The 14,519-nt window shown below is 52.1% G+C and overlaps 1 protein-coding gene across 3 annotated transcripts in view; it reads left to right on the forward strand.

Annotated features, from left to right (window-relative positions):
- Positions 1-12,246: 12,246 nt before the first annotated feature.
- FBXO21 (F-box protein 21) overlaps positions 12,247-14,519 on the forward strand; it is a 36,191-nt gene continuing 33,918 nt past the window's right edge. For all 3 annotated transcript variants that reach the window (XR_013813027.1, XM_079762449.1, XM_079762450.1), the window contains exons 1-2: positions 12,247-12,510; positions 13,382-13,517. Coding sequence is in view for 2 of the 3 variants with exons in the window: in XM_079762449.1 (XP_079618575.1) it covers positions 12,275-12,510; positions 13,382-13,517 (372 nt within the window). In the remaining variant the exon portion in view is untranslated. The remainder of the gene's footprint in view (positions 12,511-13,381; positions 13,518-14,519) is intronic.

Here is a 14,519-nt window from a genome sequence, read left to right on the forward strand (position 1 = left end):
GTTTCTGTGGAGTGAGACCCCAGGTAGCTTTCCTTTGGGGCAGAAGGCTTCAGACCCACCCACATGGAGTTTTGGGAGCTGGCCTGAGTTCATGCGGCCAGGTAGAGCCTGCCCTCTTGTTTTTAGCTGGCCATGTTTACTTGTAGATTTCATCTCCACCGCCTGTGTCTCCACGGTCGGCTGTGGGCTGGCGGATTACTCACCTTTCTGAGTCTGCATAGTCACCTGTAGGACAAGGTGGATTACCTGAGATACTGCCCCTAAGGTGCCCGGTTACAGTCCCTGAGCCACTGTAAGAGATCAGGCGCCTCTTAATTTTTTTCGCTTCATCTATAACGCTTGCTTCTCCAGAATGCAGAAGGCATGGTACGGTGTACAGAGCAGAGCACAGTTCCCCTTTTATAGATGGGTAGAATCAGTATGCAGAGACACGATTCTTAGAATCAACATAAATAAATGTCTGGGGTTTGAGAAGTGGGTGGATTCCACCAGCAAGTTTGGGAGACACGTGTGCCACAAAGTAGGAAGGGTGAGAGCAAAGACAAGGACGGGGGCGGGGCATGTAGGGTAAGTGGGGGATGGTGTCAGAGGTACCCAGCTTTGGAAGGCTGAGGAGGGTCGGAATGGCAAGAGAGACGGGAAGATGGGCAGGGACCAGGCAGTGGGGAGGGGTGAGTGGCATGTTAAGGAATTTTGACTTTACTAGTATTTGGTAGGCAATGGGAGTCCTTAAGAATGTTTGTAAAAGGGAAGAATAAGGTGGTGACTGGAGTTAAGCCTGGAAAAGAATGTTCTGGCTGCAGCGCAGAGCACGGAGGGCCGGCCTGTTGACCTCTGGGCAGGTGATTGCAGGAACGAAGGCTGGAATGAGGAGAGAAACAGATTCTGTGATACAAGAGGCTGCAGGGGTTGAGTCAGCAGGACCTGGATGCCCTTCGTCCTGAAACATGACAACAAACAGGAACGCCGAGATTCTGGCCTCGGCTAGACGGGGCTCGGGAGGTGGAACAGGCCCCGGAGAAAGACGAGTTTGCGATGCGGACGTGATAGCCAGCTTCTCCCCGAGTCCACAGGGTCAGCCGGGCTCGGCCGCACAGAGAGAACTGCGCCCTGGCCGGGAGACCTGGGCCTCAGAACACGGGAGACCTGGGCCTCAGAACAGAGGGCTTTCCTGCCAGCCACCTGCTGGGGGCTCCAAAAAGAGGTCAGGTTTGCCCTAAGTCCAAAACGTGTGAGATTTTCTGACCGAGATCATGGGGCACACCGGTCCTGCCAGAACGGGCAAGCCAGATGTCTGGCCCCTTCGCCCTGCAGCACCGCCGTTAGGAAACCCACGGCCTTAAGGTTTTGTTTTCAGCCGGTCGTGTTTATTTGTATATTTCCACCCCCACTGCCTCTATCTCCAGCATGTCACCGTGCCGCCTTGTCCACAAAGCCTTCTGTCTGAATCCGCCAGCGAATGAGACGCCAGCAGGGGACCAGAAGAGAGAAACACTAACCTGAGCGCCCCATCCGACCTGTTCGTACGCCCTGCCTTCTCCCCGACCCTTGCCATGCCTCCTACATCCAAATGCCCTGTTTGGCTCAAGAATAACAGGCCAGCAGCGGGGATGGAGGAAACGGAGATCTGACAGTCTGAGGGAGGGGCCCTGCCTCCCAAGGACTCAACTCAGATGGTTCCTATGAACTTGGCAGCTGACACCTGCCCGGCTCTCCAGTCCCTGCTGGTGGCAACGAGGCCCAGGAAAAGCTGCCTCTCCCCACACACTGTTGCGTCGCAGGTGTAAGGACCTAGTGAACGCTCCTGCCTGGGAGGCAATCTGCCCTGGTGTCCTCTGGGCAGAGCACGGGCCCGGGAGGGGTCAGGAGCACGTGTGCCTCCGTGTGTTCTGTTTTGTCCTAGAACCGCTGGGCGGCTCTGAATGAGGAGGCCGTGCCTGTCTGGTCCAGGACAGAGCCCACTCTCAACCAGGCGGCCCCTTCAGGCAGCAACAAATCTGCCTTAAGGTGCTGCCCTGCATAGTTTTCTAGAAAAAGACTCCAGGACATCAGAGTGCCCAGACGGGGCTCCCGGGCTCTGGGAGACGCGGGCTGTCAGCCTCGGCACTGTGGGCATTTGGGGCTGGAGGGTTCTTTGTGGGGGGCTGTCCTGGGCATCGGAGGATGTTGAACCAGCAGTAGCCCCCTAACCGTGACGACCGCATAGGTCTTCGGACATTACCAGACGTCCTGGCCAGCCGCGTGTTCCTCAGTGGTTTTGTTCTGTTACCTGCTGCCCCACTGAGACTGGAAGGATGTGGAGGGGGAATAAAAAGATACGGTTTCACAAACTCCCTCCCAAGCCAGAAGGATGACAGTTCCGTTCCATAACAGGCTGTGACCCTCAGAGGCCCAGTGCCCTCCGTGCCCGGCCTCCTGCCTTCACCCTGTTCTCCAGGTCGTTGTGTCGTCCTTGTGATTGTAAGACCCACTCGGTTCGGCAGTGATTTCTCGGAAGGCTGAGCGAGCGCACGGTCGGTCGGTTGGTCTGTCCCTGTGGGATTCCATTCCGGGGCTGGGAACTGGGCCGGTGGGCAGAGCGGTGTCTCATCTGACCACACACACCATCCGGAACGCGGACTTCCCCCTACCTCTGAGCTCTCGATGCTGCTATCTCCGCCAAGTGTCCCGTGCGCTCCGGCACCTTCCTCAGAGGACCGACGCCCGCCTCACGCTCTGCAAGGTTGTCCAGGCTGTGTTCACCGCATGCTCTTCCTCTGTATAGTTCTCATCTAATTGGATGGAATTCAAACAAAAACTACTTATGCCTGTTTGCATTATGGTTAAAACATTAAACAGTGGACTTGACTCGGCTGACTGCTGTCTTTGGTTTGGTTTGCTTGGAATTTCTCATGCCTTCGCCCACTGTCACAGAGCAGGGGTCCCCAGGAAGCCGACCCTGAGACAGGTGTCAGGAGGCTGATTGGGGAACGGTCTTGAGGACGGGAAAAGAGGGGCGCGGAGGGGGCAACACAGACCGATAAGTTAGAGGAAAAGCATGAGGTATTGCCTCAACCAAAACTGCCAACCCTGCAGGGAATCCTGAAGGTGACCTTCAGGGTCAGATGCGGGTCAGAGATGGAGCAGAGGCAGCGCCTGGCCCCTACAGACGTGCTTAGTTGATTAAAATAATGGCTGACGGTTAAGTACAACTCTTCACCAGAACACTCAGACATGTTGTCATTGCTCTCCCCAGTTTAAAACTTGGGAAACTGAGGCAGAAGGGGGTCGGCCAGTTTGAGCAAGGTCGGCATAGCTAGTAAATGTCACAGGCAGAGTTAGAACCCAGACTGTTCCATGCTAGAATCTGCATTCTTCACCACCACCCACCCAGTGCTGCTGCTAAGAGACCCAGACTGCCCAGGTGCAAATCCCAGCTCCTCCGCTTCCTAGCTGTGTGACTTTGGATAAGTAAACAACCTCTCTGTACCTTCATTTCTTTACTGTAAAATAAAGATGATTGTTTCAAATTCACTGCATTGAGATAAGATTAAATGCCGTAAGATATGCAACACAGCATGGAATGGAATGGAACGGAACGGAACGGAACAGCCATATGTTACAGAACAAAAAGAGTTCATCCACTGGGGCTAGCAGAGCCAAACACTAAACACGGAGAACTGTGTTACAGAAAGATTGGCTATTTTATTACGAATGGGAAGCGAATACTCAAGAGCCTGAACTCCATGGCGCGGAGGCTACAGGCTGTTCAGGGCAAAACCTCAAGACACCGTGGGTGAGGGGGTGAGGGTCGTGCTGGGAGCTGATTGGTCGGAGGTGGGAGGGTAGTAAATCATTTCTTCAGTCCAGAGCACGGCTCTGAGGTCTGCTCTGGCGTCCCTCTGTCTGGTTTCCTCGGAAAGTAGCCGGGGGGTTGTTCCACCTTGGGGCTCAGGAACTAAAAGATACCTTAGGTCAAGATGTTATCTTGAGCCTGCCAGAGGCTCGGACCGGGTGATCTTCAGTCAGGGCCGGGCTCTGGTCTGCTGCTGCCTCGGGGGCTGCTGGTTATCCAGGGGAAAGGCTAGGTCTCTGATGGAGAGAGAGACAGAGAGAGAGAGAGGATGTCTAGAGCTAGGATTTAAAGCTAGATTTAATCCAAGTCTTAGGAAGCCTTGGTTTCATACACACAAGTAAATAAGACCCCTGTTCTGGTTCCTCCCAACGTCATCAGCCCTTTTCTCTTACTGAAGCCCACGCTGCCCCATCTTGACGTCATTTGCCATTTGATACTTAGGCGCTGGGTTTCTCAGGCCTCCTCAGCCCACCTGCCCTCATAGGAGCCACCTGGCCTACCCACCCATTAGCATTCACTGGGAATAAGGTCTCACACCTGCTTACATTTTTAACCATCTCCCCTGTGTGATTCATCCGCAGGCTCAGCTTCAGAGGTGGCTGGGGACAATGTAACATTTATATGCATCCTGACTGGGGTGGCGTCTGTTGCCTGGCAACCATGTGAAAATCCAAGTTTCACCAAAACAGAACCTTCCCAACCTCAAACCCAGAAGAGAAGGGGGTGGCAAACAAGGCGGGGGTTGGGGGGTAAACAAAGGATTTTTAAATTTAATTTATTGGGGTGACAGTGGTAGATTTCTATGATACGTGATCTGTATATGGCATTGTGTCCCCACCACCCAAAGTCAAATCGTCTTCCATCACCATATATTCGGGTTCCCTGTTCTGCCCTCCTTCCTTCTGTGACCACCACACGGTTGCCCGTGTCTGTGAGTGTCAGTTTTATATACCACACGAATGGAATTACATGGTTCTCAGCTTTTGCTGTCTGACTTATTTCACTTAGCGTCATATTCCCAAGGTCCAGACAACCAGAGTCCTTCCATAGATGACTGGACAAAGGAGACGTGACACACAGATGGGATACTGCTCAGCCATAGGAGGAAACGCTGCCACTGTGACAGCATGGAGGGACAGAGGATCAATATAGAATATGTTCAACGTCACAGTCAAGTAGTAAAAACAGACCTTTTTTTTTTTCTTTGTGCCCTTGGCAAAATCAGGGGAAGTGTTTGCAGTCAGGTGGATGGTACGGACAGAGCCTAACCCACATCCCCAAAAGGAAATGACTTTGACAAGGGCCTCTGGAGGAAAGTAAGGCTGTTAATCAAATAACAGAAGATCAAAGCCAGAGGGATGAATAAGGAGATTTTTTAAAAATCTTAAATCTTTACACTGGACCTGGGGGCCGGGGAGGGACGGGGCGGGTGGTTTCCCGGCTTCTCTGTAGCTCTTTTCTCCGCTAGAACTCAGGTGAGTGTGGAGGCTGATATCTGAAGCCTGACTCAGTTGCTCCCTCATTGACTGTCTCCGAGAACTGTGAGATCTTCCAGGGTGAGGCATTCTGCTGCTCTCCACTCCGCTCCTGGTCTGGGAGGGCTGTGACCGGGTAAAGAAATCAATGCAAGAAAGCCTCGGAGACATCCTGTGAACTCAAGCTGTCGCGTCTGTGGCATTAATTAAGCCTTAGGCACTGAGTAATTGAATCGGTTTCGTTAGGGCTTTAAAGAGTCGCTCATGGAAATGCAGTTATTAGCAGAAGAGCTGCCGGCAAAGTCTGCGGGGAGAGAGACACCTGCTTCTTTTCCCTCCGAGAGGCCCCCATCGCCTTCCTTGAAAAACACGCACTGCCCTCACATTGCCCTTCCAGGAACATCTCTGTCATCTGGTCATGCCTTTGCTCAAAGGCATCCGGGGCCACCAGGTCCAGAGAGGAGGGCCACCCCTCCCCCCCCACCCCCCCCCCCACCCCGCCCCAGTCAAGATTCAGTGCCTGCTCTGGCCACCAGCAGCCTTCTCTACTTGTTTCCTTCCACGTGTCACACAAACCATCTTTTCTCCAGATTTGCCCCAGTAGTTCGTTCTAATCACGGCTTTCATTCTCCACCTGCCTGGCCTTTGCTTCCGCCGCTCCCCCTCCCTGCAACCCACCTCCTTCCTCGCCTCAGCCGAGCCCATGTCTACGGTGACATTTCTACTCAAACCCTGTCTTTTCGGGGCTCTCTCCTCCCAACTATACTTTCTGCCGGAACCAGTCACAGGGCACCTTGGAAGTCTTGCTATGCAGCATGATGTGTGTGTGTGTCCATGTTACCTGCCTCTCGGGGGCCGCTACCTATTTGCCACAATAATGTTGAGCAGCAATGGAGAAATCTCCCTCGCTTAGGGCGTCATTGCTGTGCAGGTTGGAGTCATGCGGCTGTGAGTCAAGGAATGCAGGCAGCCTGGGGCCTCCAGATGGAGCACAGCTCTGCCAACACCCTTACTTTAGCCACGCAAGACCCTCTGGTGACTTCTGACATCCACAGCGGTTAGATAATAAAGGTGTGTGATCTTGAGCCATTAGGGTGGGTGATTCATGCAAGCAACAATAGAAAACTGAAATCTGTGTTAGTTTCTGATTGCTTTGTTCTAGGGAAGAATCCATTTCCTTCTGTTTCCCAACCTCTAGAAGCTGCAAGCATGTCCTGGCTTATGGCCCAGCTCCATTCCAACCTGTTTCCAATGTCACAGCTCCCCTCTCTGACCCCTGAGCTGTCTGTCCGGTGCTTGTAAGACCTCTGGTGATCACACTGGGCCCACCCAGGATTCCTAACTTAATCACATCCACCATTACTTTTGCCATGGAGGTAACCGTGATATTGTGATCTATAAGAAGGAGTATCTATTTGGTCTCCCACACACACACACCCCTTCTGGTAAAGAGCTCCTAAAACCCTTGGAATTCCCTGAGTGACCAGAGCAATAAAGGTGTCTTATTATTCTTAACGAACCCTTTCAACCACTCCTGCGTTTATTTTAATGCGTGACTTATGGAAAGCACCTGGCCATGGGGGCTGGTTGCCAGGGAACCGACCAGGTGATTAGAGGGTTGAAATCTTCAGTCCTGCCCCTTGACCTTGGGGCAGGCAGAGGGGCTGGAGGTTGAATCCCCAATGGCTGGTGATTCGTCAATCAAGCCTTTATAACGAGGCCTCCATGGAAGAAGGAAGAGCGTTCAGAGAGAGTCCGGGTTGGTGAGGTGGGCAGGGACTGAGAGAGTAGGGCCCCTGGAGAGGGCGTGGAAGCTCAGGGCCCGTTCCCCAGGCCCCGCCCTGTGCACCTCTTCCATCCGGCTCTTCCTCTTATTATACACCCATAATCTGGTAAGTCAGATGTTTCTCTGAGTTCTGTGAGTCGCTCCCGCAAATTAGCCGAACAGGAGGAGGAGATTGTGGGTGCCTCCAACACATAGCTGGTCCGTCAGAAGCACAGGGGACAACGTGGACTTGCTATTGGCTACTGAAGGGGGTGGGCAGTCCTGTAGGACTGATCCCTTAACCTCCGGGGCCTGTCTCCAGGTGATAGTGTCAGGTGGACGTGTCAGAATGGAGTTGAATTTCAGGACACCTAAGCAGTGTCAAAGAGTTGCTTGGTGGTGTCAGGAAAAAACCCCACATAATAGTAACATATTTACGTTGCTCAGTTGGTATGGCATTGACCTATGAACCAGGAGGTCATGGTGCAATCCGGTCAGGGCACATGCCCACATTGCCAACTTAATCTCCAGTGGGGACCCATGAAGGAGGCAGCTGATCGATGATTCTCTCTCATCATTGATGTTTCCATCTCTCCCTCTCCCTTCCTCCCTCTGAAATCAATAAAACCCATTTTTTTAAAAAAAATGTATTAACCTATTTTTTTTATTACTGCTTAAACGGTAATACAAATAATACAACCATTAATAAATAATCCTATATAACAAAAGGCTAATATGCAAATCGACTGAATGGCATAATGACCAGTGGCTATGACACACAATGACCACCAGGGGGCAGACTGGTCAGTGTGCTCCCACAGGGGGAGTGCTGCTGGGCCAGAGGCCCTGAGCCAGCTCACCGCTGGTAAATGCAGTGGTGGTGGCAGGAGCCTCTCCTGCCTCCAAGGCAACGCTAAGGATGTCCAACTGCTGGCTAAGGGGAACGGGACTAAGCCAGCAGTCGGACATCCCCCGAGGGCTCCTGGACTGCAAGAGGGCACAGGCTGGGCTGAGGGACCCCACCCCCAAGTGCACCAATTTCATGCACCAAGCCTCTAGTAATAGTAGAAGAATAAAGTCTTTTTTTTTAATATATATTTTATTGATTTTTTACAGAGAGGAAGGGAGAGGGATAGAGAGCTAGAAACATCGATGAGAGAGAATCATCGACCAGCTGCCTCCTGCACACCCCCTACCAGGGACCTGCCCGCAGCCAATGTACATGCCCTTGACCGGAATCGAACCTGGGACCTTTCAGTCCGCAGACCGACGCTCTATCCATTGAGCCAAACCGGTTTCGGCAAGAATAAAGTCTTCTGTTTCGAGTACTCACAACTGTAAACCTACTTTTGCCCACCCCGGTGTATTCACAGGTTTTAGGGATTAGAATATGAACACGCTTGGGGGCCATTATTCAGGCAATCTTAGTCCGCCCTCTGGCCCTCTGAGATTCTTGTCCACAACTCACATGCAAGGCACATTTGGCTCCATTGATCTGCATTTAGAGGATTAATTCCCACATTCAATAGAAATGCAACGAAGCCCTTTTGTGGGCACTGGACATCAGCCAGGATTCCTTCGCATTCTCCTGGAAGGAGAGAAACCATCAGCTAGTTCTTGCTTTTTTAAGGAGGATGTTAGATGGTGATGAGTATTTTTGGAGAAAAACAAAGCAGGGCAGAGTGACAGAGTAAATAGGGTGGTCAGGGATGGCCTCATCAATAAGGTGGCTCTCGGGAGACTTGAGGAAGGTGGGAGCAAGCCGTGTCCCTGAGGCGTTGGCCGGGGGGGGGGGGGGGGGAGGGGATTAGTCAGTCTGCAGACTGTCTCCATAGCACAGACCCTCTCACCTAGCCAGGACATGCAATACATACCGTATTTGAGCAAAATCGGACAGAGGCCCTGCTTTCACGGAGGTGACCATCTTATAGAAAGAGACCCATGTGCCCTGGCGCTAAGGAAGCTAAACTTCAGGCCCCTCCCTTGCAAGACCCCACCCACGGCCCCTTCTGTCCTCATCCTGCACAGACGCTCTCCTGTTGACTTAGAGCCCACAAAACCTAGACCTGCCCGTGCTGGTGGGTGAATGCAGGAGTCAAGTGCATGCATATTACAGCAACTTGGGAATGTGGACTGGATGAAAGGAAGGGGGTCCTGGGAGGGTGCGAGACAGGTCTGAGGTCAGCAGACGTGTGTTGGCGTGAGCTGAAACCTAAAGGAGCTGGGAAGCCAGCCCTCCAGGGAAACGCAAGGGGATCCCCAAAGTCCCTCGGGGTCGGGTGGGAGGAAGAGTCTGGGAAGATGGACCAGAAGGGAAAGGATGTTTTTGTTTATTTGGAAACGAAGGAAAGCTAGTGACCATCCTGAAGGGAGTGGAAATGGCTGGATTGTGGCGATCTTATGGGGCAGGAATGTTTAAACTCCAGGCAAAGATCACCGGAGACATGCCGTAGTCCTCACAGGTAGGTTTCTGGGCTCGCTGCAGCAGGCGGGGCCCCGGGAGACACTGGAAGGCCGGGTCCGGGAAAGCAGGAGGGCATTGCTCTAGGGTTCTGGCTGGGTTAGCTGATTTCAGCAAGCTCTGGGGTACTGAACAGCTGAATACCGTTGGCTGTTCAGCAAGAGGGTACCGTAGGGTAAATTTTAAGACAGAATTTTCCCTGTGGCCACAGGGGAAAGACAGCCATCCCTCCTCGCATTCTTAGAGCATCTCCCGGAGAAATTGTGTGAGTGAGAGTCATTCCTGTCTTTGATGGGTGTGTAAACCCACTTTGTGTGCGCTGTTATTTTAAATGTTGGAAAATAGATATAACAGAAAATTTACTACTTGACTATTTTCAGGAATACAACTGAAGCCCTGGCCGGTTTGGCTCAGGCCTGTGGGCTGAAAGGTCCCGGGTTCGATTCCAATTGGGGGCAGGAGCCTCGGTTGCAGGCTTGATCCCAGGCCCTGGTCGGGGTTCATGCAGGAGGCGACCAATCAATGTTTCTCTCTCTCTCTCTCTCCCCATCCCTTCCACTCTCTCTAAAAATCAATGGGAAAATATCTTCAGTTCAGGATTAACCACAAAAGAATGCAATTGAACGGCATTAAGAACATTCACAGCGTTGACTAACAATCTCTCTCCAGACCTTCTTCATCTTCCTAAACAGAAACTGTGTCCCCATTAAGCAATAACTCCCCATTCTTTCCTCCCCCAGCCTCTGACAACCTAGAATCTACACTCTGTCCCTATTTGCCTATTCTAGATATTTCATGAAAATGGAATCATGCAATATTTGTCCTTTCCTGTTTGGCTTCTTTCACTCAGCATCATGTTTTCAAGGTTCAGCCACATTGTAGCCTATATCAGTGCTCCATTCCTTTTATGGCTGAACAATATTCCATTGTATGAATATACTACGGTTTACAAATCTTAAATAAATAAATAAGCCTCTTGTCAGTATGACAACCCAGGAAATTTCTTTTTAAAATATATTTGTATTGATCTCAGAGAGGAAAGGGAGAGAGAGAGAGAGAGAGAGAGAGAGAGAGAGAGAGAGAGATCTATGATGAGAGAGAATCATTGCTTGGCTGCCTCCTCACACCCCACACACTGGGGATCAAGCCTGCATCCCAGGCATGTGCTCCCGACTGGGAATCAAGCCGCGACCTCCTGGTTCACAGGTTGACACTCAACCACTGAGCCACGCAGGCCGGGCAGGAATTTTTTTTTTTTAAGGTCCTGGGAACCAGCTCCTTGAAATGAGATTTCTAGGCAGGTAGTGTCTCTGTGTCCCTGTATGTGGGAGTGCAGTCCCAGTGCCCTGTTCCAAACTGTAATCACCTGCTTGTCATAAAAATGAGAAGCTGTATTATCCCTCGAGACAAAAGCAATCAGATAGCACATGGGTACCCCAACTACCAAGTCAGCTTAGGCTGAGCTAGGCAAGTTCTCATGAATCTCAAGAGCATGTATGTAATGCAATGCTTAGCTGTGTTTAAAAAGGGCAGGATTTCTCTCTGCCTTTGTAATCTCGTTAGCAGATCACCTGTGATGTACAGCACAGTCTAGTTTAATGCTTGTTCATAACAAAACTGCTCTTCTTTGGTAGAGTTGTGGTGAGGACTTACGGGATTGGCAGGAGCTTTTAATTCCCCCCCCCCCCCTCCCCACACACACACAACATCTTAATCATCTTAGATCAGGAGAAAGAAAAACAGAAGGAGGGCTGGGATGTCATTGATAAGAAAGCAATGGTCATTCATAAGAACGGCACCAATCATCTGTGCGGCTGTGGAGTGTGCCTTCCACCTAACAAGTTGGAAACTCGATCAAGGTCTGAGTGTCATGGGAGCTGATTGTCACATTCTGAGGGCCGGGGCAGAAGCCAGGAGAACAGTTAGGAGCCACAGGGCAGACGTGGACTGGGACCGTGGCCGTGGAGACAGAGAGAAGGAGCCAGATCTGAGAAATATTAGGAGTGATCTTTTAGAAATGAAAAGTGCTTCTCTGTTCCCCGAACTGAAGCACAGAGAACTGGACCTCTGTTGGGCATTTGAACTTGGACAGTGCCTCTGAGCACAGGTAAGATAAAATCCCAACCCTCTTCCAGGCCCTGCGGGACCTGATGGAGGTTAGTACAGTTGTGTGTGGTGGTTGAAAACAATGCAGCAGTAGTAATATCTATACTATTTAATTTAATAGGGAGATTTATTGTTAGCCTCGTTTTATGGGTGCGAAAACCATAAGTAAAGTGCCTGGCACAGGATCCACGCAAGAATATCACGTTTGTGATGATTACATCCTCCTTTAGAGGCGGTCAAGCAGAAGTCCAGCAGATCTGGATTAGAATCTAGGTAGGACAAGGGACTCTTGTTTATCTCCCTGAACCTGTTTCCCCAGCTGAAACTTGGGGAAAATAATTCACATGAAACATTCGAGGACGCACGTATGGGAAAGACAGGCATTATTATTCGTTGGTTCACGGCTCCGAGGCCCACCGCCCAGTTATTTTCCAAAAACGCGTTTCTTTCCCTTTGAGGGGCCGCCGCACTCCGCCCCCCCCCAGAGGCACGGGCACAGGGGGTGTGGCCACAGGCGTGGGCGTGGCGAGCCTTTGCCCCACCCCTTGAGGCAGGCAGGTGGGCGGGGCGAAATGGGGTTTTCCCCCAGAGCGCACGCGCGAGCGTGCCGCGGCCCCAGGTACTCGGACAAGATGGCGGCGGCGGTCGACAGCCCGATGGAGGTGGTGCAGGCGCTGCCGGAGGAGGCCGTGCCCGAGGCGGCGGGCCTCAGCTGCCTCGTCAACTTGCCCGGCGAAGTGCTGGAGTACATCCTGTGCTGCGGCTCGCTGACGGCCACGGACATCAGCCGCGTCTCCAGCACCTGCCGGCGGCTGCGCGAACTCTGCCAGAGTAGCGGGAAGGTGTGGAAGGAGCAGTTCCGGGTGAGGTGAGCCCGCAGCCCGCAGCCGCTCGTGCCCGCGCTGCGCCCCCCCGGGGCCCCGGGCCTGGCCGGCCTGCGCCGCCGCCTCCCTCCCCACACACGCGCGCGGACCCCACCCCGGATGCCACCCCCGGACCCCTTCCCCTGGACCGACAGACAAAGGCCTCCAGGCCGCCGGCCCCGCGGACCCACGCCGCGCGGACCCTCCGGTGCCCAGATTGCGCATCGGGAAGCGCCCCGCAGCAGGGCCCTCGCTGACGGGTGACGACGGCCGGAGCGCAGCTGCAGTCGGTTCTGCGCGCTCCTTTTGTGCCCGACTCTGCGGAAATGTTTACGGGGACCGGGATGCTGGGCTCCTCACAGCCCCGGAGGCGGCGGGCGCAGCATCGCCGGGTGGCCGGCCGAGCGCGCAGATTTCGGGGTGGGACCCGGGATGAAACCTGGCCCCGGCATACTCGCCGTATGACCTTGGGGGTAGACTTCCCTTTTTTTGAGCCTCATCCATCGACTTTGGTGCTCGTTAGACCCACCTTTGGCCGTGGTTATTAAAAGAGACGACATGTCGAACACACAAGGGCCCTCCTCTTAGGAGGCGCCCCGTACATGTTAACTGTCACCACTGTGGGGATTCTCGCTCCCACTGCCCCCATCTTCTAGATGGGGAGTGGAGACAGCATTCCTCTTGCTCTGCCAAGGTCACGCCGTGAGAGGCGAGTGCGTGCCTGCCGCTCGGGATTGGAACGAGGTCGGTCGGTTGGGCCCCTGTGACCACTGAACCACCCTGCGGTCCCTGTTTTCCCAGGCGGCCTTTGACCCGTGCCCGCCCGCCTCTGAGTCTCTGTGTAAGCTGAGGGGGTGTTTTTCTCCTTGCATGTAGGTGGCCTTCCCTTATGAAACACTACAGCCCCACCGACTACGTCAATTGGTTGGAAGAGTATAAAGTTCGGCAAAAAGCTGGGTTAGAAGCCCGGAAGATTGTAGCCTCCTTCTCAAAGAGGTTCTTTTCAGAGCACGTAAGGATCCGGCGATGTAGCTCTAAGCTTCTGCCTGGTAGTGAGAGGTTTGGGAGGGGGGGGGGGGGGGGGAGGATGTGTGTGTGTGTGTGTGTGTGTGTGTGTGTGTGTGTGTGTGTCTAGGCATTAGCTCATCCAGCTTTTTTTTTTGCTATCTCCCTTTTCAATGCTCTCACAATCCCTTACTCACTTAGAAGGCTGCAAGAGTCATTGTGTCCTTTTCCTCCTGTCCCACAACATGCAGCCATTTGTCCCTGCCAGCTTTACTTTTCTATAGCCAGAGAGAGGAGGAGGGAGGGAGGGACCAGCAAGCAGCACAATGTAGAGGGAATTCAGATCAGCCTTATTTCTCTACAAGTGGGTTGACCATGTGTTTTTTTTTTTTTATATGTGTGTGTGTGTGTCTGTGTGTGTGTGTGGTTTTTGTGTTTGTTTGTTTGATTTTTGCAACCTCTACCTGACCTGGGGGAATCGTCAAAAACTGAGCACCACAAATTTCACCCAGTTGTTTGCCCAAAAGCGTTGGTGAAATTAATACGGTGCTGCTCCCTGGCTTTGCAGGTTCTAACCAATAGTGAACTGACTGGTTTTTTTAAGCTAACAGGATTAAAACCTATCTGTAAATCAGAAGGATTGCTCCCTCCAGTAAATTGTCTTGCATTCATTATCTCTGAAAAGTTTTCTTTTATATCTTGCTGAAATACATGTTTTTGTTGTTGTTGTTGTTTTTCCTTCCAGAAAGCGTTCACAGAAGTTTCTGTATCAGGTCCTGATTCTTAGCTTTTTGTAACTCTGGAAAATAGTCCACACTAATACTTTAAATGTACTTGTGGTGGGATGGGGGTGGGAGGGCTGGAAATACAGCCAATCTGATTTATTTTACTATCCTGGTTTCCTGCAGATTAATTCCTATTTTCTCATTTTAATTACTGCTACTTAATGGAGTTCATACATTTGAAATGTTTTCAAGGCTCTTTAAGTTTTGAAAAGGAAAGTTCAAAT

This window comes from Cnephaeus nilssonii, assembly GCF_951640355.1.
Source record: "Cnephaeus nilssonii genome assembly, chromosome: 22".
Taxonomy (NCBI): Eukaryota; Metazoa; Chordata; class Mammalia; order Chiroptera; family Vespertilionidae; genus Cnephaeus; species Cnephaeus nilssonii.